At 56.3% G+C, this 26,226-nt stretch overlaps 1 protein-coding gene across 2 annotated transcripts in view; it reads right to left on the bottom strand.

Annotated features, from left to right (window-relative positions):
* Positions 1-544: 544 nt before the first annotated feature.
* Positions 545-26,226, bottom strand: part of FBLN2 (fibulin 2) — an 88,577-nt gene continuing 62,895 nt past the window's right edge. Inside the window, exons 5-18 of one of the 2 annotated variants that reach the window (XM_003826238.5) lie at positions 24,909-25,089; positions 20,836-21,045; positions 20,104-20,217; positions 19,290-19,391; positions 17,206-17,346; positions 12,353-12,487; positions 10,972-11,109; positions 9,893-10,036; positions 9,649-9,777; positions 8,996-9,121; positions 8,126-8,242; positions 7,484-7,612; positions 2,382-2,505; positions 545-1,388 (exon numbers count right to left, since the gene is read on the bottom strand). In XM_003826238.5, coding sequence (XP_003826286.3) covers positions 1,031-1,388; positions 2,382-2,505; positions 7,484-7,612; positions 8,126-8,242; positions 8,996-9,121; positions 9,649-9,777; positions 9,893-10,036; positions 10,972-11,109; positions 12,353-12,487; positions 17,206-17,346; positions 19,290-19,391; positions 20,104-20,217; positions 20,836-21,045; positions 24,909-25,089 — 2,148 coding nt within the window. In that variant the 3' untranslated portion in view covers positions 545-1,030. The remainder of the gene's footprint in view (positions 1,389-2,381; positions 2,506-7,483; positions 7,613-8,125; positions 8,243-8,995; positions 9,122-9,648; positions 9,778-9,892; positions 10,037-10,971; positions 11,110-12,352; positions 12,488-17,205; positions 17,347-19,289; positions 19,392-20,103; positions 20,218-20,835; positions 21,046-24,908; positions 25,090-26,226) is intronic. The other variant, XM_003826237.5, reaches the window with a different exon arrangement.

The following is a 26,226-nucleotide window of genomic DNA, read 5'->3' as shown; positions in this document are numbered from 1 at the left end:
CTGCTCTATTCTACGTCATTTTAAAAGTGCTGGCTGCCGCCCCCTATATTTAACTCTAGACCCACGGAGCCCGAGCAGGGTCCTCAGAGCTGGGTCCCGACACCTGCTCTGATGCTCGCTGAGGGCTGGGGGCACATCGCTTCCGCTCTCAGTGCCTCAGTTTCCCAGGTTCCTTCAGGCTCCTGCCCAGGTCTACTGCCTGACCTGACGGCTCAGCAACAGGGGCCAGGACAAGTTCTGGATGACATCCAAGTGACAGGCCATCAGTGGAGGTCTTCATTTGGGGAAGGCAGAGGAGGGAGGAGGGAGGAGGAGGGAGGAGGGAAAGCTGAAGTGGTAAAAGCAGAATAAAGAGCCTGGTCAGTGACTGCTCACACTGGGGTGCCCTCACCCCAAAGTGAACTTCAGGTTCGGGGCTCGTTGAGAAGGACATCAAGGTCTTCATCAATGAATTGACATGCTGGCCAGGCCATAGAGCCCTGTGACATCTGGACAACGTTGTCAAACTCTAAACACTTTACAAAAGTAAAGGGACCAAGAGGCGTTTTCCTCTGTTACTTTATAACCCTTTCATACTAGTTGAACTTTTTTTTTTATAATGTACATGTACTACTTTATAATTAAACAAAAAACTTTAAAATGATTTTTTAAAAAAGAAAAGAATGAATCACAGTGGAACATGAAATGGAATGTCAACTTTGGGGACGGGTCATCCAGAGGAGTCCAAGAGCCCCAACATGGTCGCGTGTCTCTGGTCCTCAGGTCATCACCCAGCCTCACCCACAGGGCACCCGCCACGGCCGTGGCCCACCGTGCAAGCTTCCACTTGGTGCCTGCGTGGGAACGCACCACCTGCCGTGGAACTTCCTCCTGCGGGGCAGAGGAGGGGTCCAGAAGCCCACAGGAGTCAAGTCAGCAAAATTAAGTTAATTTACAAAGTTATAGTAAAAACCACAATAGTGACCCAGTCCCTCCCACGCAGTGTGAGCCCTGGACTGCGCCACACCCGCAGGTGGCCCGTGCTGGCACCTCACAGGGCAAAGGTGGTGAAGAAGATGTGCATCTTGGCCAGGAAGGTGGTGACGGAGCCCTGCCTCCAGAGCTTCATCTCCACGTCCAGGGCAAAGTCCCGGGGCTCCAGCACGGCCCGCTGCAGGTAGACCACACCCGTGTAGGCGTTGAGCCTGCGCGTGCCAAAGTAGCCCTCCTCGTTGCCCTTGATGATGTTGAGGGCGATGGTGTCCCCCGTGAAGGCTGGCGCGGGGCCAATGCGGAAGATATGCGCAGGCACCAGGAGGCCCGTCTGGAAGTTGAGCTGGTAGTGCGTGATGCGCGCTGGCGAGTTCTGGCACTCCAGGAAGTCGTGGCACGTGGTGCGCTCGCACTTCCTGCAGGGAGGATAGGCCAGGTCACCCACAGCTCGCCCACCCCCCTCATCCCCAGACAGGGACACAGATGGCACAGCTCAGCGGCAGGATCAAGGGCCAGCTCTCTCCCTAATGGCCTGGAAGCCTCAGGTAAGTCCCCTTACGTCCCCTGGGTCTCAGTTTCCTTGCCTGCGAGATGAGGTTAATAAAACCTTCACAGGCTCACTGGAATGGGTGAATTTAGCATGGCACTGGCCAGGCTCGTTAACAGCTCTTACCTGTCCCCATGCTCCTTTTTTCCTCCCTCCTGCCATCCTCCCATTCTTCCTTTCTCCTTCCTTTTCCCTCTCCCCTTCCCTTCCTCCTCCTTCTCCCTTCTTCCCAGTGCACCCAGTGTCCCTCCCAGGGTCCCTCCCAAGTGCTGGGCCGTGTGGCTGGTGGCAGAGTAGCGGTCTGTCAGTTCTGAGGTTAAGTGAGGTTAAGGGGCTGCCGCTGGCACTCCTGATACACTGAGCTGGGGAGTGGCATGTCACAAGCAGCCTTGTGGAGGGGTTCATGTGATGCGGAGCTGAGGCCTCCTGCCCAGAGCCACATGAGCAGTGGCAGGACCCCGCACCCTGGACAGGCAGCCCCTGAGATCCTGAGCCAGACCACCTAGCTACACCACTCCCAGGCTCCTAGCCCTCAGACACTGCGTGACAAAGAGTAAGTATCTGTTGTATTCTGGTGCTAAATGTTGGTTGGGATAACTGGTCACACAGCAGTAACTACCATGTGTGTGTATGAGGAAGAGGGCTGGTGTTTTCTGTGTGTCTTTTCCCCTTCCTTCTCTCAACCCTGAACTCTCTAAAAGCTACTTATATTTGTTTTGGTCACCTAGCCCACAGACCCAGCAGTCAGGGGCTGGGAAGAGAGGGAGGTGATCAAGGCAGGCGCCCATCTCTCAGCCTCTCCCTGGATAGTACAGGACCAGGACAGGCTCCCTGGGACTGGGACTGGGGTGGGGACACTCACGTTTTGGAGACTTGGACATAGTTGGGAGGACACTCGAAGCGCAGGCAGCGGAAGCTACCCTGGATGTTGTGGCAGGTCTCAGCCTCGGAACAGTTGTGGGTACCCAGTGCACACTCATCCACGTCTGGGGGAGAAGAGGGGCAATGGCAGGGTCCCCACAGCTGGGGGACCCAGCCTGAAACTCCCCAGCCTGCATGAAAGGCCTGGGCCCCACAGCAGCCGGACCTGTGACAATAGCCCGCGTGCCTCCCTGCACACACATGCCCCATCTCACCTGCTCGGCACCCCGCAGCAGGGGGCCTGGCTCTAAAGTGTCAATCACCTCATGTCATGCCCTCCCAAGGCTTCTCGCGCTCCAGAATAAAGCCCAGCTCCCTCCCCTGGATGCCAAGCCACACAGTGCAAGGCTCTCTGGCCTCTCTAAGCCCCTTCTCTTCCACAGAGGCCACAGTCCTGCTGGACATCCTTGGGCTGCCCCAATAGCCTGACCCTTATCCTACCCAGGGCCTTTGCTGCTGCTGGAACGCTATCCCCAGCTTTTCCTACTGCTGGCGCCTTCTCATCTTTTAACTCTCAGATCTTGAGTCACCCCCTCCAGGATGGCCTCCCTGACCACTCTACAGTGGTCCTCCTGCCCCATCACCCTCCATCCCACCCCATTTTATCATCCTCCTATGGCTCCATGCTCTGCAACACACCGAGGCTGTTTGGTATGGCTGCATGTTTTGTATGTTTCTACCGTCCCCCCTCAACCTGGGCTCCAGGAGGGCAGGGGTGTTTGTCTTTCTCATTCCCATGCTGTCCCCAGTGCCCAGTGGAGTGCCTGCATGGAGCAGCGCTCAATACTTCTTGCTGGATGGAAGTCCAAGACCCATCACTTGCAAGTCCCGACTCCGAGACGCAAAGCTATGAGTCAATGTCCCCCATGAGCAACAGACGTGCTCACACTTCCTGTACATTCAGAAGCAAACATACATATGCAACTCCAACAGGCACATAGGTTCAGCACACACGTGAGCACACGCACACCCCCACAGGTGCACAGAAACAAACACACAGAAGGCCCATTTGGGACAAAGAAACATACACATATAAACGTCAACAGACATATGAATAGATACCATATTCATGGTATTCTCAGAGAAGCAGGGGTGGGGTAGGGGTGTGTGTGGGTGTGGGTGTGTGTGTGTGTGTGTGTAACCCACAGGCACCCTGGAGGACAAAAGGTCTTAGAAATGGGTTCTTGAGAAACTTTGAGGATGAGCTGCTCAGCCCAGAGAGGGCCGCCTCAGGAGGCCTCCAGAAAGTCCCGTGGGGTAGGGGCAGGGGGTGTTCCAGGGGCAACCACAGAGGGCTTCAGTTTTTGTTTTCCAATCCTCCATATTGACACGATTTAGGAATTTGTCCTCACTCAGTCCTCACACCAGCCCTGTGCAGCGAGGGTCACTGGCTTCCTCAGAAAGAGGAGGGTGTGGAGGCTCAGAGAGGGGCAAAGCCTTGCTCAAGGTCACACAGCAGCGAGCGGGGCAGCAAGTCAGGCATGCCTGATGCCAAAATCTGGGACCCAGTCATGATGCCAAGCTGACTCTTAACAATAACAACAACATAATAGTAATAATACCAATAGTCAGCCTGCCTCCAGAGTTTACTGCCTGACATCCCTGTGATGCTTGAGGGACTCTGCACCCACGCCAACCCCACGGGGCAGGTGCAGGTGTCCACAAATGTGCCCAGGGTCACACAGCTGCCAGGGCAAGGCCAGGACTCAATACCCCTGGACCGCCTCAGACTCTGGGCTCTTGGCCACCAGGCTCTCTTGTAGCGGGTCAGCTCACATCTATTTACCTCTCCAGGCCTCACTTCCCTCCCTCCGTAAAATAGGCCCCAGGGTGGCGCAGAGGTGAGTGGGAGAAAACATGGCAAGAGGCCAGGCAGGGTAGAGCCCAACCGGGTGGTCCCAGGCTGCTGATTATTCACTCGTGGACTCCACATGGAGAGGGCCTCCTCCTGCTCCTTGGCCTATGCCCCGGGTGGCCCGCTCCAGTGACCCTGGAGCTTATGTGGGTGGGGCAGGAAGGATGTGGGAGCTTTTTGCTTTGGCTCTGGGCTGCTGCTGATGGAGATGCCCAGAAGGGAAGGGCCAAGAAGGGTGAGCGGCGACAGCCTGGCCTCACCAAGCTCGCGGGAGGCGGTCAGTCGCAGGTCTTCCCTAACGCCCCAGGGCCTCGCCCATCGGCGCTGCCAGGCCCCTGGAGAGCGCAGGCTAACGTGGGAGCTGGACTAGGCCTCGTATCCAGGGCTGCCATCACAGCCTCATCAGAGACAGCCAGGGTCAGCCACAACTCAGATGTGCAAAAGTGGGTGACAGAGCAAAAAGGACGAAACAGGGGAGTCCTACAAAATTCAGCCCCGGAAGAGAGGCTTCCAAGGGCTTCTGAAGGACTTGAGGCCCAGAAGCCCACAAGAGCTCAGGGGCAAGACCGAGAGTGCTGCTCAAAGCTGGCCTGCCCCATCGAGCGGCATGCAGAGATGGGCTCTTACTACACAGAAACGACCGGGACTCAGAGTGACTTTCAGCAGTGTGTGTGTGTGTGTGTGTGTGTGTGTGTGTGTGTGTGTGTGTTTATATCTGCTAAGGGAAAGACTGGAGGGAAATGCATGCAAACATGAGCAGTGGTTCCCTCTCAGCTCAGTCATGGGGTCAACTGCCCAATGAGCACCTACTATGTGCTGGGCATTGCTCTAGATGCTGGTGAGCCGGACAGATAGGGCCCTACCTTCATGGAGTGCGCATGCCAGGTGAGAGGGCTGAGTCTAAATTCCTTCGGATTTTCCTGTCTTTTTCTTTTTTAACTTGGAGAGAGGCTAAAGGCTAACGGAGACATTATCCAACACATTCTTTCCCCCAAGCCAGCCTCCCCCCACCCTGTTTGAGCCGAGAGACCTCAGGGTTTGGCCCGAGCCAGAACAGGAGAAGAGGACAGCCTCTTAGCTCTGAAGGTCAGGAGCTGCAGAAGTGGCTACATGGAGTGACCTGTGAAATGGATGAGGCCGGGGAGCCGGCAGCCCCCACTGTGCCCTCGCCCTCCATGTGAGTCAGAAGGCTCTTCCAGAAGTAAGGTCTGGAGAGCAAGCGAGGGCGGCAGATGTGCAGGTGTGGGGCTCTACCTTGCCCCAACCTCCTGGTGGGGCTGGTGGCACACTGGGGGCCTGCAGAGGGGACCTGGCCTCGCCAGTTCTTCAACACAGAGCAAGTCGTCCGGGCAGAGGAGCAGCCACCCCAAGAAGAGGACGCAGAGACGGGGTGGCGGGCAAGCCCGGGCAGGAGAGAAGCGCTGGGGTCAGGTGCACCCACGATGGGCATATGCCAGGTCCCGGGAAGCCCTCTCTAGTGGCTAGCCAGGCACATGTGGGCATCCAGGTGTCCTGAGCACCCCCAAGGTGTTTGGTGTAGGTCAGAAAATAAACAGCCAGGGAGAGTCTGTCCTCAATGTAGACAGGTTTGCATCCTGAAACTCCTCCAAGAGCAAATGTCACTGCAGTGTCTGATGGGGCTTCCTTGAAGTGGCCACACTTGTGTTCTGCCACCAGGAGGAACAGGGCCTTGGTGTCACATGTGAAATCACAATCCAGAAGGATAAAGTTGTATTTCCTGCCGAGCTGAGCACATGGTGAATAGAATCCTTACCTTTTACGGAGTCCATACCGACTTTTTTTTTTAATTAAAAAGAAGAGGGCTTTGCAGCCAGCAAGACCTAAGCCAGCTTCTGTGGGCCCAGCAGGCCTCCCAGTCAGTGATTTATAGGGTCTTCTCACGGTCTTCTGATTTAACTTATGACTCTGATATGTTTGCATCCACCCACACAAAGGACTCCTTGTGCATTGGGACTAGGTACACACATAAGGGCTGGAACCTAGGGTCACACTGCACTCTGACCTGCCCCATGCCACGCCACTCCACCCTGCCCTATGCTGCTTTCTGTTCTATGCTAATGGAAAGGAGAACACAGACAGCTGGCTGAAGTCTATCGACTTGATCTCAGGATCCACTGACAGGTAGCAACCACCAGCCTGCACTGTGCTGAGCTAACTCCAAACCCTTCTGGGAGCTAACTCTGACCCCTCTGCTTTTGTGGGCCAAGAAGATGCCCAAGGCTGGGCCAGGACCCTGGTCACACCCCGAAAGCTGCACCCCAGGGAACTCCAGGTTCTCAGCTCCATGTGTGGGGAAGACCTGGCCACTGAAGTCAGGAGGAGGTCTGAGCTCTGCGGCGCCAAGGGACCGAGGGGCCAAGGGAGCGAGGGGCCAAGAGGCCATGGGGCTGAGTGGTTGGTTCTCCTGGGGCAATGACCCCTTCTGTGTCCTGGCCCCTCACCTTGCCCTGGTGGCTTACCAGGCCCAGAATCCGGTGGCAAATGGCACTGAACTTAGAATTATGACTCTCTAGCAGAGGAGGAACATTAAATACCACAGAACACGGTCTCTATCCAGGGACACAGTCCCCTCTCTTGCAAATTCCACAGGTGACTGCCCAGCTCTTGTACATCCTCGATAGCAGGGGAGTGGGGGACCCTCCCATTGTGCAGCCCCTCCCAGCTCTACACAGCTCTGATGAGGAGAATGCCTTTCTGTACCAGGGTTGGGAAAAGCCTCCCCATGACACCCTTCTCTACTCCCCAGGATCCCGCCCTACTCTCTGGGTCCACAGACCTGCCTGATCCCCTTGTCCCTGCATAACACTGCAGAGACTCGGGACACTGCCTGGGACCCCCGCGGCTCTTCTGCAGTCTCCTCACTGGGCAGGCTTCATGCCTCCGTAGAACCACCCCATAGTATCCCTGTTCCACTCTCAGGGCAGGGTCCAGAGCTGAGCACAAGCCTGGAAGATTCTAAGCTGGACTGAGCAGCAGCAAGATTGTCACATTCTTCATCCCAGGCACAACCTCAGTTAACATGGCCACTGGTAGCATTGGCCATCCTGCATTTATTCACTGGGTGTGGGGGCTCCAAGTGCATGCAAGCTGTGTGAGCTTTTCTGTGCCTGCTTGGAGCCTGCCCAAGGCCCTGATGGAGGCGGGGGCGTGTGGGGGGACTTGCTCACCCTTGCAGGACCTCCCGTTGGCCGTCATGGTATAGCCCTGCTCAGGGCATGCACACTGGTAGCTCCCTGGCACGTTGAGACAGCGGAAGGTGCAGAGGATGCCGGCGCCTTGAGCACACTCATCGATGTCTGTCAGAGAGAGGTTCAGCCCCTGGTGAACCTCGTCCACCCACAGAGCCCAGCCACTGACAGTCAGCCTGTCCCTGTCACAGCCATAGAGCTTAGGGGCCCATTTTTTAAATGAAGACAAGGGGACTGAGAGAGTAGAAGAGAGTTGCCCAAGGCCACGAAGCGAAACAGGACTCCCACTCCAGTGCTTATGCCCTAGGGCTGCTCCGTGACTGCTACTACCAGCTGAGGGGACAATCAGATGCCAGTCATGGGCACCTATGTAAACTTAGGTCTTCATCCCCCTGAAGTCAGGACCATTCTTCCCATTTTACAGTGGAGGAGACTGAGGTCAGAGTGGAGAGGCAATCTGCCCAAGGTCACACAGCCAGGAAACTGCAGGGCTGGGGCTTGAACTCAGATCTGATGCTAAAACCTTTCTGTGTCCATGGCCCAGGAGGGACTCTCGGGGAGCCTGGCACAAGGGAAAGGAGTGACTCTCTGGAAGGGGGCCCTTGGACAGGGGAGAGGTACCTGTGCAGGTGTGCCCATCCTCAGCCAGCTGGTAGCCCTGGCGGCAGTAGCACTGGTAGGAGCCGTAGATGTTGGCACACTCCTGGCTGCAGCGCTGGGCCTCACACTCATTCACGTCTGCAGGGACACCAGCAGGCAGTCATGGCAGGGCCCAAATCTGCCTTGGAGAGCCCATCCAAATGCTGTCTGACAGCCAGGCCCACCAAGCTCCCCGGCCTGGACTGGGGTTGACCTATGCGAGGGCCAGCTCTCCTGCCAGGCCTGGTGACTGGGAAGGGATCCATGGCCTCCCAGGGGTCTCAGCCAACTCACCTCACCAGGAGAAAATGAGGAAATTGCCTCCAGGCTGGGGAGGGGCTGGGAAAGACCGTGCCAGGTAAATGGGGCCAAGACCCCATGGCCTTCTGGCTTGGCCCCTCGCCCCCTCACTGAGCAGCCTGGTGGCCTTACTCCACACCAGTCCCCACTGAGCTGGGGCCAACAGCACCATGAACACACATGGGAATAATGTTACAGCCCCTCCCTCAGCCACAGGCGCGTCCCGTACAGGTAGGTACACAGACCTTGGATGCCTCAGATACCCTATTTGTGGGTACAGATGACACAGAGACTCAGCCTCTCTGGACTGAGGGAGCTGGGGCCCCAGGACCTCAGCAGGGGAATTCAGGGCAGAAAACAACAGAAGGAAGGTGAGAGTGGAGGCCAGAGAGGGTTGGGCCAGACAGAGGAGGAAGGAAGGGCCAGCATGGGTGAAGGTGTGAGGGTGAAGGTGTAAGGGTGAAGGGTCACAGAAGGCTCTGGGCCTTCCACGGCGGGTCTGCCCACTACAGATACCAGGTGGCATAGGGTCAGAGATGAGGGCCAGCCTACCTTCACAGCGCTTGCCGTCCGCTGCTAGCAGGAACCCGGAGGCGCAGGAACAGCGGTAGGAGCCGAGTGTGTTCTCACACGTGTGCTGGCACAGGCGGCCTGGCGAGGCCCAGCACTCATTCACGTCTGTGGGAGGGCAGGCAGCAGGTACAGGCTAGGTGGCCCTAAAGCCAGCTCCCTCCACCCCCAAGGGCCATCCAGGGCCGAAGGGGAGGCTAAGTGGGAGAGGGACCCAGAAGGAAAGACAGGGAGAGGCCAGGACAGGGAAAGAGAGAGGCAAAGAGACCAGGTGGCAGGGAGGCAGCAAGGGTATTGGAGGAAGGCGAGAGGAAGAGGCCAGAGGGACAGACACAGGCAAAGCAACAGACAAGAAGAGAAGGTGACAGAGACCGAGGGAAGCAGGAAAGACCAGAGTAAGAGGGGCAGAGGCACAGAGATGAGACAGGAGGGACTGAGAAGGTGGGGGCGGGGGCCAGAGCCAGGCCCTGGCAGGCCCAGCAGGAGGATGAGGCCAGCTGGAAGGCGACCTTGTGGGCTCCAGCAGGTGGGCCCCACTCAGGCAGTGGAGGTGCTGGGCATGGGGAGGTGGAGTGCACAGAGGGCAGGGGCCCAGCCAGGTGTTCCCCAGGGGTCCTGGCCACCAGCCTACCTACCGATGCAGCCCCGGCCGAAGGCATCCCGCTGAAAGCCGGCTTTGCAGTCACAGCGGTAGGAGCCAGGGAGGTTGTGGCACACCTGGCCCTCACCGCAACGGTGCACACCCGTCTCACACTCATTCACATCTGTGGGGGGTGAGCAGGATACCTTGAGGCCTGGGGCTCCCTCCACACACACCTCCCAGGGGTGGGGAAGCGGGCAGGCCGGGCTGGCTGGCAGGGCGGAGGCGGCTGGCCTTACCCACACACTTGGCCCCATCATCGCTGGCGTGGTAGCCGCGTGCGCAGATCAGCGGGTTCCTCTGGCATGTGTAGGAGCCCACTGTGTTGATGCAGCTGAAGCCTGGCCGACATGGCTCGGACAGTGACGTGCACTCGTTGATGTCTGCAGAGGGAGGTGTAGGTGACAGGGAGCCCGGCATGGTGTCCTCCCAGGCCCCAGCCCCTCCCAGGGCCACACTGGGAGGGGGTCGGTCCTGGGCTCCAGACCTGCCCTGGTCAGAGTTGCAGGGCCAGACTGTCCTACCCCTGTGCCCCACTACCCAAGGGATACACCTCCCAGAACCCAAGCACCTGATGGCTGGCCCTACGCCCTCTCACATCTGCCCAACAGAGCAGCTGGAGGCAGGGCGGGATCGAGGCTGAGTGCTAGGATAACTACACCAACCACGTGCCAGGGGTCTAGCTGCCCGGGAAGCACAGCACATTAACAAGAAGTTTTAGAGGCACAGAGACTAAGCAAACCCTTTTTTGGAAGGAGTTGATGGGGGGCGCAGAGCAGGTAGAATCTCAGACCCACTTGGGGACTAGGCCAGCATCTGTAAAACTGTTAAGTCTCAACCCTCGAGTACGGCATGGAATCACTCTAGGAGGTCTCACTAGCATTCTCTGAAAATGGGAAATTTCAGTGGGTGTCACATGCAGTACTGTGTGGGGACACTGGTGTTGCAGTTCTTCCTGGATGTGTGTAGATGTCTGTGCCAGGTCATGATCTATCACATAGCCACTGCTGACTGGTTAAAAAAACGGGATACTCATTCACATCCAGTCCAACCCCACAGATAGCTTCACAGAGGCCACTGAATAATAACTCAGCCAAGGTTTCACAGCTCAAGGTAACAGGAGCAGCTACACTTTGGGGACAGTGGTGCCTCCAGGGTTGAACACTTGACATGCCCATTCACAGGTAGGGACAAGGGGGCTGGGAGAGGAATGGAGCAGCAAGCCAGGCCTCCCTGGTCTCTAAAGCCCTCAAAGCCCCCACAGTGCCTCCAGTAGAGCCCTAGGCTGGAGATCCCCAGCCCTGCAGCCCCCGCTCACCCACACAGTTGCCTTCAGGATCCTGCAGGAAGCCATCCATGCAGCGCTGCCGGGCCTGGCAGTAGAAGGAGCCCTTGGTGTTCTGGCACAAGAAGCCCGGCTGGCAGGTGTGCGTGCCCATCGCACACTCATCCATGTCTGCAGCGGAGAGGCTGGGTGTCAAGGGCTGGGGGGCAGGTCCTGCCTTTACACTCAGCAGCCCTGCCCACACATCCCCGCCCTCAGACCCATGACCCTGATGGCCACAAAGATCTCCCTGGGAAGCTGGCACAGCCACATTGTTGCCGGCATGGCCTTTGTCCCAGGAGTAATAACAACGTGACCATGTTTACTGCGCTTCTCTTTGGTCCCACCATTGTTCTGAGCACTCCGAGATGGATTTATTTCCTTAATCCCCACACAGCCCTAAGAAGTAGATGTCATGACAAGCCCCATCTCACAAAGAGGGAAGCTGAGGCAGAGACAAGGCTCTACCGCTGGGGAGCACTGCACCAGGACCAGAACCCGGGGGACTGGCTCCCAAGCCTGCTTTGTTAGCCGCTGTCCCACACTTGCAGGGGGCGGAAGTGGGGATATCCCCACCGTGAGCCTAAATCTCTAAGGTAAGGTCATGTGTTCACACTTTAGGGAGGTAGCACAGGTAGCAAGAAGGCTCCAACCCCGGAGACTGTCTTTCTGTTTCTGGAACATGCCAAGAGTGCTTCCTCCCCACACCCAACAGGCCTTGAACCCTGCCTGAACACCCTCCCCAGGAGCTTCTCATTCAGGTCTCAACTCCAACATCACCTCCTCCAGGGGCCTCCTTGAACCCACCACTTACAGGGGCCCCCAGCCCCCAGTCACTCTGCCATCTCTGTTTGCCTGTGTGGACCCCGCTGCCCCAACCACAAGGTCAGAGAAGGGCCACAGCACCCCACCCTGGATCCCTGGTACCCAGGACCCAGCAGGCACATAAGAGCAGCTCAAGAAGTACTTGTTGAAAGGGTTGGATGAAACCCCTCCCTCTGCTTAGAAGGCTGGAATTTTCCAGTGAAAGGGACAGAGTGAGCCCTCTGTGGGCTCCACCTCAGTGTACAAACCAGGCCACAGCACGGGGGATAACTGGCACCCAGACACCAGCAGGCAGGAGCAAAGCCGGGGTGGACCTAGCCTGCCCTCACCCTGCCTCAGACTCCCATCTCCGCCCCAAACACCACCATTGTGGGGTCTTCCCACCAGCAGGAAACCCAACTAAGGGGAGCTTGCTAGAAAGGAGGGGATGGAGAGGGGCATGGCCAGGCCTAAGCGTGGCCAGGGCAGGACAGGGGTGGGACCAGGGAGAGGCGGGGCAAAACTGGCCATGGGGCGGGGCCTCCAGTTGGTCCTTCTGGGCCCTTCTCACCTTCGCACTCGCCATCCTTGAGGGCATAGCCTGGCTCACAGGTGAGTGCCTTGTCGCAGTGGAAGGAGCCCAGTGTGTTCACACAATGCTCACCCCGGCTGCACGTGTGCAGGTCCGTCACACACTCGTTGATGTCTGCAGGGAAAGCGAGGCCATCAGAGGCTGCAGAGTCCCCAGGACAGTGGCTGAGTGCAGCCAGCAGACCTTGGGCCACCAGGAGGGAGAGAGCTCCAGGCCCTGCCCTCAGGGAGCTCACCATTCAGAGATGTGGCTGATGTCTCGGCACCCAAACATCCCTTCATTCAACAAAGATTTATTGAGCACCTGCTACGCACCAAGCACTGTTCTTGGCACTGGGTGTACATCAGTGACCAAGACAGAAATCCCTGCCCTTGTGGGGCAGACACTCAAGGGGAGAGGACACAATAAATACATAAACAAACATAAATGGAGGTGGTGATGAGTGCTATGGATAAAACAGAGCAGGACGCAGGAGACAGGGAGTGCCCAGGTACAGCGGGGGGCGCTGGGCGGGATGGGTCAGGGATGGATTCTCAGAAAAGAAGACATCTGAGCAAAGATGTGACAAGATGACAGACTGGGCCATGCAGACAGTCCAGGCAGAGGGGTCAGGGATGTAAAGGCCCTGAGAAGGAAGCCAGCTGTGCAGGTTCAAGGGCCCACCAGGAGGTGGGTGTGCTGCAGGGGAGAGAAGGGAGAAAGAGGGTGAGCAGGAGGAATGGAGGGAGCCATAGAGAGTTCCAAGCAGAAGAGAAAGTGGTCTTATTTATTTGGAGCAAGGATCCCTGGCAGGGGCTGGAGAATAGGGGTGAGGATCCAGGCAGGAGATTCAGTGGCTCGGACTACCTTCAATGGGCTGGGAGAAGCGGCTGGATTCTGAAGTATTGTGAAGCTGGAACCAACAAAACCCACTGATGGATGAGATGAAGGTGAGGCAGGAAGAGGGGCCCAGAGCTTCTGGCCAAGCAGCTGGACAGGTGGCAGTGAGGGCCGGCTGTGAGGTGTAGGCTGTGGGGGAAGGTGGGAGCCCTGCTGGCCATGAGAGTTTGAGGGTGAAGAGGCAGCTGAGGACATGCCTTGGAGTTCACACAAGGGGTCTGAGTGGGAATACTAACTTGAGAATGGTCAGATGGCTGAGGCCACCCAGGGGAGAGATCACACGGAGAGGAGGCCAAGAACCAGCTCCTGGGAGATTCCAGGGATAAGCAGTTGGGGAGAGAAGAAGCCAGTGAAGGAGAGAGAGGACGCATAAAGGAGGTGGGGAGCCACAGAGGCTCAGAAACTGTCCCCGGGCCACAGAGGTCACCAACTCAGAAACCACCCCCAGGCCACAGAGGCCACCAACTCAGAAACCACCTCCAGGCCACAGAGGCCACCAACTCAGAAACCACCCCCAGGCCACAGAGGCCACCAACTCATAAACCACCCCCAGGCCACAGAGGCCGCCAACTCAGAAACCGCCCCAGGGCCACAGAGGCCACCAACTCAGAAACTGCCCCGGGGCCACAGAGGCCACCAACTCAGAAACCACCCCCAGGCCACAGAGGCCACCAACTCAGAAACCACCCCCGGGCCACAGAGGCCACCAACTCAGAAACTGCCCCAGGGCCACAGAGGCCACCAACTCAGAAACCACCCCCAGGGCCACAGAGGCTACCAACTCAGAAACCACCCCAGGGCCACAGTGGCCACAGAAGCCACCAACTCAGGAACTGCTCAGGGGCCACAGAGGCCACCAACTCAGAAACCATCCCAAGGCCACAGTGGCCACAGAAGCCACCAACTCAGGAACTGCCCAGGGGCCACAGAGGCCACCAACTCAGAAACCACCCCAAGGCCAGCGCTAAGCCAGTGTGGAAGGCTGACCCATTTACCCCCTCCTGGTGCTGCACCTTGTGGCGGCGGTCAGGTGCACTAGTCCCCTGCTTATCCATCCATTCCACACACATAACTCTGTGCTAGGCTCCTGTAACCAAGTGGGTGTGTTGGCCCCAGCCCCGGCCCTCAAGGACAGGCAGGTGGAGGCTTGGGGGCTCTGGCCAGAGAACTGCCTGCTGTGGTCTGGACCATCAGAGCCACTTCTCAGGAGTGGTGACATTCGAGCTGAGTCTACAAGGGTGACTAGAGGACCAGGTGGAGAGGTGGAGGCCAAGGCCCTGGGGAAAGAGACCCTCCCAAACTCACAGGTGAACCAAACAGTGTCCAGGCCAGGCAGACCCGGGGATGGCTGGGAATGGGGAGGAGGGAAAGGGAAAGCTCTGGGCCAGTGGTTTCCAAGGAAGGCTTGGCTGGGCAAGATAAAGATTTCTGATTTACAGGCTGGACTTACAGAGGGAGACCATTCCCAGGACCCCAGAAATGCCCATAACCCAAGAGCCTCCCACAGCCTGGAGGAATTATGGTAATAACAGCAGCACCATGAGCGGAGGCTCACCAGGGTCAGGTGGTTTAGAGGACATGGTTCTGCAAGCCCCATTTCTCAGAGGAGGAAATCAGCCTCCCAGTAGTGCTGTGACTGGACCAGAGTCACACGGACAGCCATGTGGCAGATCAAGAACGGAAGCCAGAGTGCCTGGCCCAGAGCTGTACCCTTGTACCCATCATTCAAGCACTGCTGCAGCACCACTTCATGGGGGGTTCAGAGCTGGGGGCTGCCTCCCTCACATCTTGCAGCCTGGACCACCTGCAACACTTTTCCCTGTGCCCAAGACAGTCTTCAAAGTACAGACCACAAAAGGCAAACGGTAAACACAGGGGAGTCCTTGGCACAGGTCACACCCAATACTGTCCCACTTTGATTTACATACCTCCAGTGATGGGGAGCTTACTACCTCTGCAGGTTGCCTCAGTGAAACATTGGTTGAATCATAACAATGATGTCACAAGAGTAGCAACTTCTTTAAATGGACTAATTCATTTAATCCCCACAATGACTCTTTGAGGTAGGTGCTGTTATCTCATTCACAGATGAGGAAACTGAGGCTCAGAGAGTTTAACCAACTGGTTTAAGGTCTTATGATTAAAAATTGAAAGAGCCAGGATTTCAGCACAGGCAGGCAGGCTGGCTGCAAAGGCCACACTCTGGATCCTAGCATGAGCCTCGCATCTCACCTGCCTGGGTTAATAAACAAGTGCAGAGCAAACAAATGAACTGCAGGAGAGCCCAGTGGACATTTGTGGATGTACAAATGACGGAAAGAACGCGCAGCAGGTACTAACACGACGGGATGAACACGTGTGCGAGGGGCATGGAAGGATGAAGAAGAGGTGCTGACGGGTTTGTACAGGATGAACAAGGAGGGAAAGAAATAAAGGAATGCGTGTGAGCTCATCAATTTTGCTGAATGGAATGTGCCCTTGCTCTTTCATTCCCAGAACCCACTTTGCAGCTGCCTGGGGATCCCTTTTAGTATGTTTTATCTCCAGGCAGCTAGACAAGCCTGCGTACTCAGGCACCGCGAGAGGGCAGGGCATCATGGGAGGGGTGCTCGTGGGCCCTGGTGGGATCCGCCTTCCCAGACGTACACACACGGACCCAACCCAGACAGGAAGAGCTGGCTGGCTGCTGGCAAGCAGGGTCAGGAGGCGCATGTTGTGCCGACGGCTAGAGGCCTAGGGCAAACATGTCTGCAGCAGGCATTCAGCCCAGCACCATGGGCCCGTGTGCCCAGTGCTGAAAGGCGAGGAAGGAAGGGGATATGTCCAGGCTGGACATGGTCCCCAAGCACAGAGAAGACAAACGGGGCTCTGGTCACATGCCCTGAACGCACTATGTTCTGATCCTACTTCTATACCTTTATTTGAGCTGTTCCTTCTACCCTGCATGCCCTTACGGATTTCCAAATGCTAACCCGATGCCACCAGCTGGAATGACCTCGCCCTCTGCGCGTGTCTCTGTGATGGCATTTACCACAGTCTGCCCTGAGTTCCAGCTACTTTGGGTCTATCTCCGTTTGGGACCACAAACTGGAGGACGCAAGGGTTTACAGTTCTCTGAAAACATCAGAGGCTGCAGACATGTACGCACAGAGCACTCCCACAGCCACGGCGCCTGGCCCACATGGGGCCTAAGAGAGGAGAAGGAAGAGGCATCACTGAGCACCAACCCGGGCGATGTGCAGGCCAGGTGCCGGGTATGAGCCCTCACCCAGTCCTCTGGCCCCACGGTCAGAGGGGAGGAAAGGCAGGCTCAGAGAGGAGAGCTCCGCTGCTCAAGGTCACATAGCAAAGGAACGCCAAGCTGGTATGCGAGGCGGGCTCTGCTGGACCCCATCCTCCATCCACCAGCCTCTGCGGCGGACCCTGGGGAAGGCATGTAGCTGTTGTAGCATGCTCACGGTGCCCAGGCTCTGTGCTACCCCACATACATGTCACACAACCGTCAAAAGAGGATCAACAGCCTCCTTACTACAGATGAGAAAACCACAGCTGGGGGAAGACAAGTCATTCATCCAAGGCCACGGAGCTTCTGGGGGTCCTGCTTGGCTAGGCCTCCTGCCTCCAGACCCCACACGTGCTATCCTGCTCCCAGCATGTCTGACCCCCTCATTTTCCTGCAGCCCAGGTGGGGTCCCTGATCCACCAGGCCACACATCCAGTTCCCTGACACATAGACATATCCCTGGGGAAAGCAGCCTCCAGGTGGAGCTGGCAGCCAAGCGGGACAAGACGCCAGGACACAAGGGCACGACATAGAGCACGGAGATGCCGGCTGTGCTGAGAGCTCACATGCAAAGGGCAGGCCCTTTGGCATGTGGCCACAGTGTGGTGGGCTTGGCGTGGAGCAGAGCGGAGAGCTGTGACGGCGGGCGGCAGGCGGGGCCCTGGCTTACCCACGCACTTCCTGTGCGCATTGAGGATATAGCCATCGGCACAGAGCACTGTGTGGTTGACACAGTAGAAGGATCCCAGGGTGTTCACACAGAACTGTCGCCGGCTACAATCGTGAGCACCCATCAGGCACTCGTCTTGGTCTAGTGGCAGCCGCAGGAGGAAAAACAGAAGGACTGTTAGAGGGACATGGGCTGCCACGGAGCATCCAGTGACAGGAGAATGAGACCCAGCAAGGGGCAGGGGCCTGTCTGGGGCCTCCCCGCCTGACTGTGTGTAGCTGGGCCTTGGGCCCAAGTGTGAGTGTGCAGAGCTGGTCCCCACTGCCCCAGTAAGGACGGTGGTGAGGTGAGACTCAGAGAGGGTGGGTGGCTGCCCACGGTCACAGTGGGGACAGGACCAGAGGCTGCCTCCCGTACGCACTCGATACTTCCCACATCCACAGCCGCCAAGAGAACCATGCCACCGAGAGCTTGCAAAGTCCAGTACTTAGGGGACCAGGCCAGCCACATAAACCAGGGAAGGGCCCACAGGGGCTCCAGGACACTGAGTGTCTGTGCTCCATCCAAAAGGGGACAGGGGTGTGGGCCCCTTGTATGCAGATTTCACACCAAGAGAAACCTAAAATCTGGAAGTGTTTTAATCATTCTTGTGCTCAACACGTTTGGAACTCACTTGATTATTTCCAATGCAGCAGAGTTGAGCAGCGCTCCTCCGCAGAGCAGGTGCCTCTCTGAATGCCCATGGCAACCTGGACCCCAGCTTTCACTGCCAGGGCTTCCAGAGGAGGAAGGGGGTCCTGGGGATGCGCAGACATGGGCTAGGCTGCATGACCAGCACAGGCAGAGGGGCCTCACAGGGCTGGGCCCAAAGGAGGCCTGCCCCAGAAAAGATGCAGCCCTTACATCTTCAGGGCCCTGGGAGATGGGGGGCGGGGCCCAGAGAACCCAGCACCACCTGGACCGAGAGCTGCCCCCAGCATCGGAGAGGAAGGCCTGCCGGTCACTGCCACGTCATGTACCCTGGGCAAATCGACTGTCCTCTCTGGGCTCGTAGGACGGTGTTTGTCCACATCAGAACAGTCTTGGCTGGGGATGGACACGGGCTTTCAGCTTCTGGGAGGGATGTGGGTATTCACCCAGGCAGACTTGACTCTATTCTCCCCCAGACACCCACCAGGGTCTCATCTCTGAGCCAGAACAGCCATACTTCCTAGACTCTGCATACTCCATTTCTGTCCTGCCCCCAGGCAGGAGGTAGAGTCTTGAGACCTCTCAGCTTGGTTCTTCAGAAGCCATTCACTGTGGGAACCAACCCAGCAGGTGCTGGATCCAATGGCCTCATTTTACAGTGGGGGGTCCTGGCCCACAGAGGCCCCACAAAGACAAGACCCAGACCTAGGCAGGGCCACGGGGGTGGAAGGAATGTGATCCTTGGACAGCTAATCATCACCAGTGTCCTTCATTTGGGAACAGATTCAGCCAGGCATTCCTGCTGTCCAGCCTCCCTCCCACTCCCCATCGGGGACACTTCTGGCTGCCCTTAAAACAACCGGCATTGCTTCCCCTTCCCCCTCTCCACCCAGGCCTGGACATGGCTGCACAGACCAGGGCAACCCTCAAGGGCAAGGTGAGTGGAGGTGGTCTCCACGGACCAGCAGCATCCATTATCACCTTATCAGAAGCACAAATTCTCAGGCCCACCCACCCAGACCTATTGACTCGATCTTTGGGGATTCGGCAGAATCTCAGGACTGCCTGTTTGACCCAGGCCTCCAAGGACTCAGGTGCACACTCGGCAGGAGAAGCACTGCTCCAGGAAATGCGGAGCAATACCATGCGAGGACCCCGGGCCCCGTTCCTATGCAGCCACACTGCAGGCCCACCCTGGAGTGCATGTATACACCGCACGTACGGTGAGAGGGAGTGACTGTTTAACCTGCTCCACTAGGGGTGCTCATCATAGCAGCCAAGACTTTTCCTGCACAAACTCAGCAAGTTTTAAGTCTTAGCCACCCCCACCTGGAGGCCCCCATCACAGGCCAACTCAGGTTTGCACAGGTAGGAGGGCACCCCAAGGCACTCACCTTCACAGGACACGCCATCCGCCATGATGGCATAGCCGGGAAAACAGGAGCATATGGCTGAGCCCCCAACAGTGCTGCACACCTGCTTGCAGGGTCCATTGTCTGGAGGAAACCACACAGAAATCAGAGACCACCAGGCCCTGGCCTTGGTCCACACTGGCTCATTCCCCATCCCTGGCTCTAACCTACTAGTGAGACACAGAAACAAGGCCCCTAGAAGGCAGGGAGGCTGGGAGACAAGGAACGCCACTCCTGGTCCTTTTCACAGGTTCATCCATTAAGTCTGCTCCAACACCGCCTGGCGTCGGGGACAACGTTCTGGGTCTACCTCCCCCACCACTCGGATCCCAGCCCATGCCTTGAGTGACAGCAAGAACAGTGGGGAGATGGAGGAGAAGAGAGAAGGAGGAAGAGAAAGGGAAGGGGGCAGGGAAAAAAGCAGGGGAAGGGAATGAGGAGAAGAACAACAAACAAGAGGACTTTCTACACAGTGCTGAACACAGCCTCCACAACAGGTCGGCAAACCAGGATTTGACTACCTCAACATTACAAGAATGGAGACAAAAAGCAGCTAACTGGCTGGTTTGGGGTCACACACCAGGCCCTAGGCTGTCCCCACACCACATCTCCCCAGTGACTTCCTCAGCTCCTCACTCAGCCCCGGGTAAGCCCATCATCCCCAAAACAGAAGCACACACTTTGGCAGGGCCATCTTGCACATACCCAGCACCAGACAGCTCACCACTTGCAAGCAGCCCAGACCCACCCCCTGGACCCTGGGCCCTGTCCTGGAGACACCACCCACACTGCTTACCTTTGCAGGTATTAGGCTGAGGCAGTGGCAGCGGGATGGTGTTAGAGGCCACTTGGGAAAATTCTGACTTCAGTGCAGGCTCCTGTGGGGCTTCTGGCTGTGGAGGGTGACCCTCTGTCATGGGTAGAGCAGAGTGGGGGTTGCAGGGAGGTCTCAGGTCTTCAGCCAAGCCTCAGGCACTTCCAGGCACCTGCCCTTCTCATGCAGGGCACTGACATTTAATCCCCCACCCCATTTCACGGGAGAGGAAAATGAGGTTTGGAGTGTGCATATACCTTGGGAAAGATCAGTCTCAGCTACTGGGGGCAGAGGGGGTAGAAGGAAAGGAGGCAAGGAAGAAGAGAGGGGGGAAAGGAAAAAGAGTGTCTGGATTAAAAACCAATCAATTCTGGGACCAGCGGCTGGGAGGAAATCCCTCAGGATCACCATAGGCCCAGCATTGGGGAGATAGCTGGGTTTTGGTGAGAGCCTCTGTGGCCTGAGCCTGTCCCTGCGCTCGAATATGGGACAAGGTGCTGGGGCCAGGTCCCTGCAGATGGAGCCCCAGGAAGAAAGCTTCTATTTTTCCTGCCTTACAAATCCCCTATCACTGGAAGCTTCAGGCTTCTGTGGGTTCCAACGTGTGGGGTAGCAAGAAGTGAAGGACCCCACAGTGTGCACCCCAGGAATGCCACACCCCCTGGCAAGATCAGCCTTTCCCATAGCCCCTGCCCTGGCCATCAGGGCCCTTACCTGGGCGGCAAGTGCGGCCATCATCCTGCAGTGAGAAGCCAGGAAAGCAGGCACAGTGGTAAGAGCCCACAGTATTGATGCAAAGGTGCTGGCACAGCTCTCCCGGGAGGAGAAGGCACTCATCCTGGTCATCGCCCGGCAGGCTGTTTGGCAGCTCGGCCTCTGTGCCCAGTGACAGGGCCTCTCGGCCCGCCATCTCTGCCTCTGAAACTAGGACAGGGGTTAGAGCTCAAGACAGAGCCAGCTTGGTCAGAGTAGGTGGCTGAGACAACCAGCTTTGGGAAACTAGTGCAGGTCCTCATCAAGACCTCTGTGTGCCCAGCAGACAGCAAGGATGGATGAAGCAGGATGGATGGATGGGTGGGTGGGTGGATGGGTGGATAGATGGATGGATAGATGGGTGGGTGGGCAGGTAAATAGATAGATGGATGGGTATAGATGGATGGGTAGATGGATGGGTGGATGGATGGGTGGGTGAGTGGATGGGTGGGTGGATGGGTAGATGGATGGGTAGATGGATGGGTGGGTGGATGGGTAGGTGAATGAATGGGTGGGGGGGTGGAGGGGGTGGATGAATGGATGGATGGATGGATGGTTAGATGGATGGGTGGGTGGATGGGTGGGTAGATGGGTGGGTGAATGAATGGGTGGGTGGATGGATTGGTGGGTGGATGGGTGGATGGGTGGATGGGTGGATGGGTGGATGGATGGATGGATGGGTGGATGGGTTGTAACTGGATGGGTGGATGAATGAAGGAGGATGGATGGGTAGATGGAAGGATGGGTGGATAGATGGATACATGGGTAGACGGATGAATGAGTATTTGGCTGAATGGATGGATGGGTGGGTGGATGGATAGATGGATGGGTAGATGAATGGATGAGTAGATGGATAGATGGATGGGTGAGTGGGTGGATGGGTGGATGAGTGAATGGAAGGATGGGTAGGTGGATGGATACGTGAATGGATGGATGAATGGGTGTGGGGCTGAATGGATGGATGAATGGGTAGATGAAAGAGTGGATGAGTGGATGGGTAGATGGACGGGTGGACAGACAGATGAACAGATGGATGGATGGATTGGTAGGTAGGTAGATGGATGGATGGATGGATGGATGGATAGATGGATAGATGGATGGATGGATGGATAGATGGATGGATGGATGGATGGATGGGCAAATGAATGAACAGACCTCAAGCAGTAAGAATGAACCCATCAGAGCCAGGTCCAAGTCTTCATCACTGAGTCCTCTACAATAGGACAGGGTCAGATCCACAAAGAAGCTCTCACTAAAGTGTTACAATGGATTCAGACCCCTGACCTCAGTGACATCAAGGAGGACCATCCTTAGCAGCAGAAAGGGCTCCAAATCTGGGCTCTATTGGATCAGATGTGACCACTGACCTGGGCCTTCCCTAGCTGGGTCAACTTGGGCAGCACTAGGCCTCTCTGTGCCTCCAGATTCTGGAATAAACCCATCTCCCAGGGTTGTGCTGGGGAGCAGGTGAGAGTGGAAAAGAAGGCTCCTGAGGCTGAGCTGCCTTGGGAAGCTCTTTGTATGACAACTGTGGGGAAAGCATGCAGCCAGGACTTCAGGGGGAGGCCTTCAGCCCCTCTAAGCTCTGTGCCAGCCCAGGGCCTCCTTCCCACCCCACCCAGGCAGCAGAGCCCACAGAGAGAGTAGCTGCATGAAGTCACGTCTGAGGAACGTGTTTCATACGGAGGGTGTTTACATTAAGCTGCAGCCCAATCAGTCCCAGCCGGTGCCTCCAGGCAGGGCCATGATGGCTGGCGGTCTGGTCCTGCAGAGACTCAGCACTGCAGGCAGGCGGCGGACAGACCTGGACCCAGGGCTCCTCCTAGCACACCACAGGCTAGACAGTACCTCCAGGATTCAGGCTCAGCTCACCCTCACCAGCATCTTCCTCACAGGAGGAAGCATGGATCTCTGGCCAGGATCGTGCCTGGCTCTGTTGCCCACCTACTCCCTTCCACCCACCTGCCTTTGACTTTTGAAGCCGGACTTCCTCCCAAACTCTACCTTCAGCCAGACTCTTCTGGGTACTAACCTGGCCTTCACACCAGTACTCAACCATTCCCCTTAGAGCCAATCTCAGCAAGTAGCACTTCCTTGGACTGGACTTACTCTCTGTACCCACATTGGATTGGCAAGGGTGGTTGGTACATCTGTTTTGGTTGATCTGCCCAGGTCTGGCCTGGTCCAACCCCCACACACTCACCCCTGCCTCTGCCTCACCCTGATGGGAGATCCAGGTATCTGTTCTCCCACCTGTACCACACAGGATATGAGCTCTTCCTGTAGGATCTCCTGAGCCCTGGCACCTGTGGACAGCAGGCATCTTAACCCCTACGCACAGACTTCTGCCATCTTGCATTATAGTGACAGAGATCTGGGTCAATCGGAACCAAGGCTGACTGGGTCTAGATAAAACTCAGGGCATCAGGAAGGCTGGGGCAGAAGTGGGAGTCATTAGAGCCAAGGTGTCCAGTCCTGGCTGTGCCAAAGACCCGGCATGTGCCTGGGGCAAGATCCTGCCCTTCTCTGGGCCTCATCTTCCCCCTCTGAGCTGCTGAAGCACGGCAACGGTAACAGCAACAGTGGTGGCAATGCTGAATGCATCACTAGGCACTGCCAAAAGCCCTTGACAGGCATCCTATCATTCATCCTTGCACTGAACAAGGTAAAGAATACAAGACCATTTGACAGATGCCACAGTGAAGGCTCTGAGAAGGAGCCTTCCTTCTGTGTGACCTGCCCCAGGTAAGCAAAGGAACTAGGATTCCAACCAAGTCTGCCTGACTCCAGAGGCCAAGAGTTTAATCTTGATACCAGGACCTCATCTGTGGCTTTAATTCCCACTCCATGAAGTGCCCAGGACAAATCCACAGGGGCCCCAGATGACGGTCCATAGGAACAGCGAAAAAACTGGGCTGATGGTTCTGGAACCCACCTGGACATCTGGTCTCCAACCAGTTGAGGCTGAACATGTGGACACCAACAAAGCAGGCCTGCCAGGACTCTCACGGCACCAGCCCCAGGGCCACCAAGGCCCATGTACAAAAAGGACACCTGCTGACTCACTGGGGCACCCTCATCAGGCTCCTGCAGACCCACCAGGCACAGAGGAGGCTAATGGTCATGGGTCCAGGAGACAGCCCTGGCTAGGGGACAGGGACTGGACATGGCAACTGGAACAGTGACTACAGCACAAGAAGGGAAGAAGAAGGGGGTGACACCAAGGACAACGAGGATGGATGCATGGATGGATGGATGGATAAGCAGATGGATGAACAGACGGATGGGTGGGTGGGTGGATGGATGGATGGATGGATGGATGGATGGATGGATAGATGAATAGATGATCAGACAGATGGATAGATGGACAGATGGACAGATGAATGAATGAATGGATGGGTAGGTAGATGGATAAATGGATGGATGGATGAGGGATGGATGGATGGATGGATAAACAAACGGATGGATGAGTGGACAGTGGATAGGTAGATAGATACATGGATGAATGGATGGATGGATGGATAGATGGATGGGTGGGTGAGTGAATGGGTGGATGGGTGGGTAGGTGGGTGGATGGGTGGATGGGTGGATGGGTGGATGGGTGGATGGATGGATGGATGGACAGATGATGGGATAGAGGATGAATGAGGGAGTGAATGAATGAATGGATGGAGAGATGGACAAGAGGATGGGAGGATGGGTGGGAGACAAGTGCAATGGATGGAAAAGGAGCAAACTGATAAGTGGGTAGGGAGGAAGATGTATAGACAAAGTAGACAGGGAGGAAGATGTAGAGACAAAGAGAGGGGAGGGTGGTGAGTGGACAGTGAAAGGGTGATGGGTGGTAGTTGGTGGTTAAGTTGGTGGAGTGGGTAGTCCACAGAAAACAATGAAATCACCATCCTCAGAACTCTGTTTAGAGCAGAACTTGTGTCTCAAGCCACAGGTGATGATGGACCCAGGGTCCCCACAGAAGGCCAGAGGTCAACCAGCCTTCGCCCCATATGCCGCAGCCAGGGAAGAGCAGCACTCACCTCTCCGTGGTGCAGCTGCGGGCTCTGGAGGTCGGCGAACCTCAGGTACTATGAGAGGCTCTTCACCCTCACAGCAGGAGAGCATGACATGATTGCAGGGATAGCCCAGGTTAGGATTGGACTCACACGACTGGCCCTCGGCCCGCACGCGGAGGCCCAGGCCACAGCAGTCACAGCATTGCTGCAGGGAGAGACAGTTATCACTGCCCAATCTCTGGCCCCAGCCTGGAGCTAGGCTCAGGGGAGGGACTGATAAATGGAGATGAATTCACCATTATCTTATCTCCTCTGCCAGACTATGCGCTCTCCCAGGGCAGAGGGGTCCTCTGCCTCTATTTCCCAAGTCTGGCACAGGTAGGACTAATGTAAGTCTTTTGAAACAGATAACAAGTAAATGGCCTTTTGTTGAAGGAACTATAACCCCCCAGCCACACTCATTATCCCCTCATGTTTACTAGCAAACCCCAATTCTATTCAAGTCAGTTAAAAGATGGCATTTCCCAGGGGCCTTTGCAGTTAGAGATAGATTCACTCAGCGGAGCCTTCAGGAGGGCTTTAAACTGGGGATGACTCTACTTGAATCAAGTACATCATTTTTGCTCCCCCTCTTTCTCCTTCTTGGAGCACATATGTGATGGCTGGAGCTTTAGCAGCCAACTTGGGCCATGAAGTGACCCTGAAGATGGAAGCTACAAGTTAAAGATAATTAAACATAAAAATAGAAGACTAGGTTCCTAAAGATGTAGCTCTACCCTAGCCCAGGCTGCTTTTCTTCAAAAATAAATTGGTTTTATTTATTTTAAAATACAGTAGTATTTTGGTTGCAATAACAGCAACAATTATTCAATCTTTTCTGTGTTCACTGTCTTTGCAATGTGATATTGCAGCTGCTTCTATTAAGAGAAAGTGTGTATTTCCCAACCTCTTGGTTGTGCCTTCTGTCTTGCTTTGGCCAATAGAATGAGATACACATGATGGTGTGCCAGTTCTTAGCCTAGGCCTCAAAAGACCTTGAATGCTTCTATTTATTTTCTTGGAACTCTGCACATCCACTAACTGAACAGGCCCATGCTAGCCTGCTGGGGGTTGAGACACTGCAGGGAGCAGAAACAAGTCATCCCAGTCAAGGCCATCCTAGGTCATCTAGCTCCAGTGGAGCCGTCAGCTGACAGCAGCCACATAAGCAAGCACTCACCCCCGCCCCCAGGATCAGCTGAGCATGGCTCAGGTCAGCAGAAGTACTCAGCTGACCACAAATTCATGCATTAAGCCAGCAACAGGCCACTAGGTTTTGGATGGTATGTTACCCAGCAACAGC

The sequence above is a fragment of the Pan paniscus genome, chromosome 2 (assembly GCF_029289425.2).
Source record: "Pan paniscus chromosome 2, NHGRI_mPanPan1-v2.0_pri, whole genome shotgun sequence".
In the NCBI taxonomy this organism is placed as follows: Eukaryota; Metazoa; Chordata; class Mammalia; order Primates; family Hominidae; genus Pan; species Pan paniscus.
This window is presented reverse-complemented; position numbering and strand designations above follow the sequence as displayed.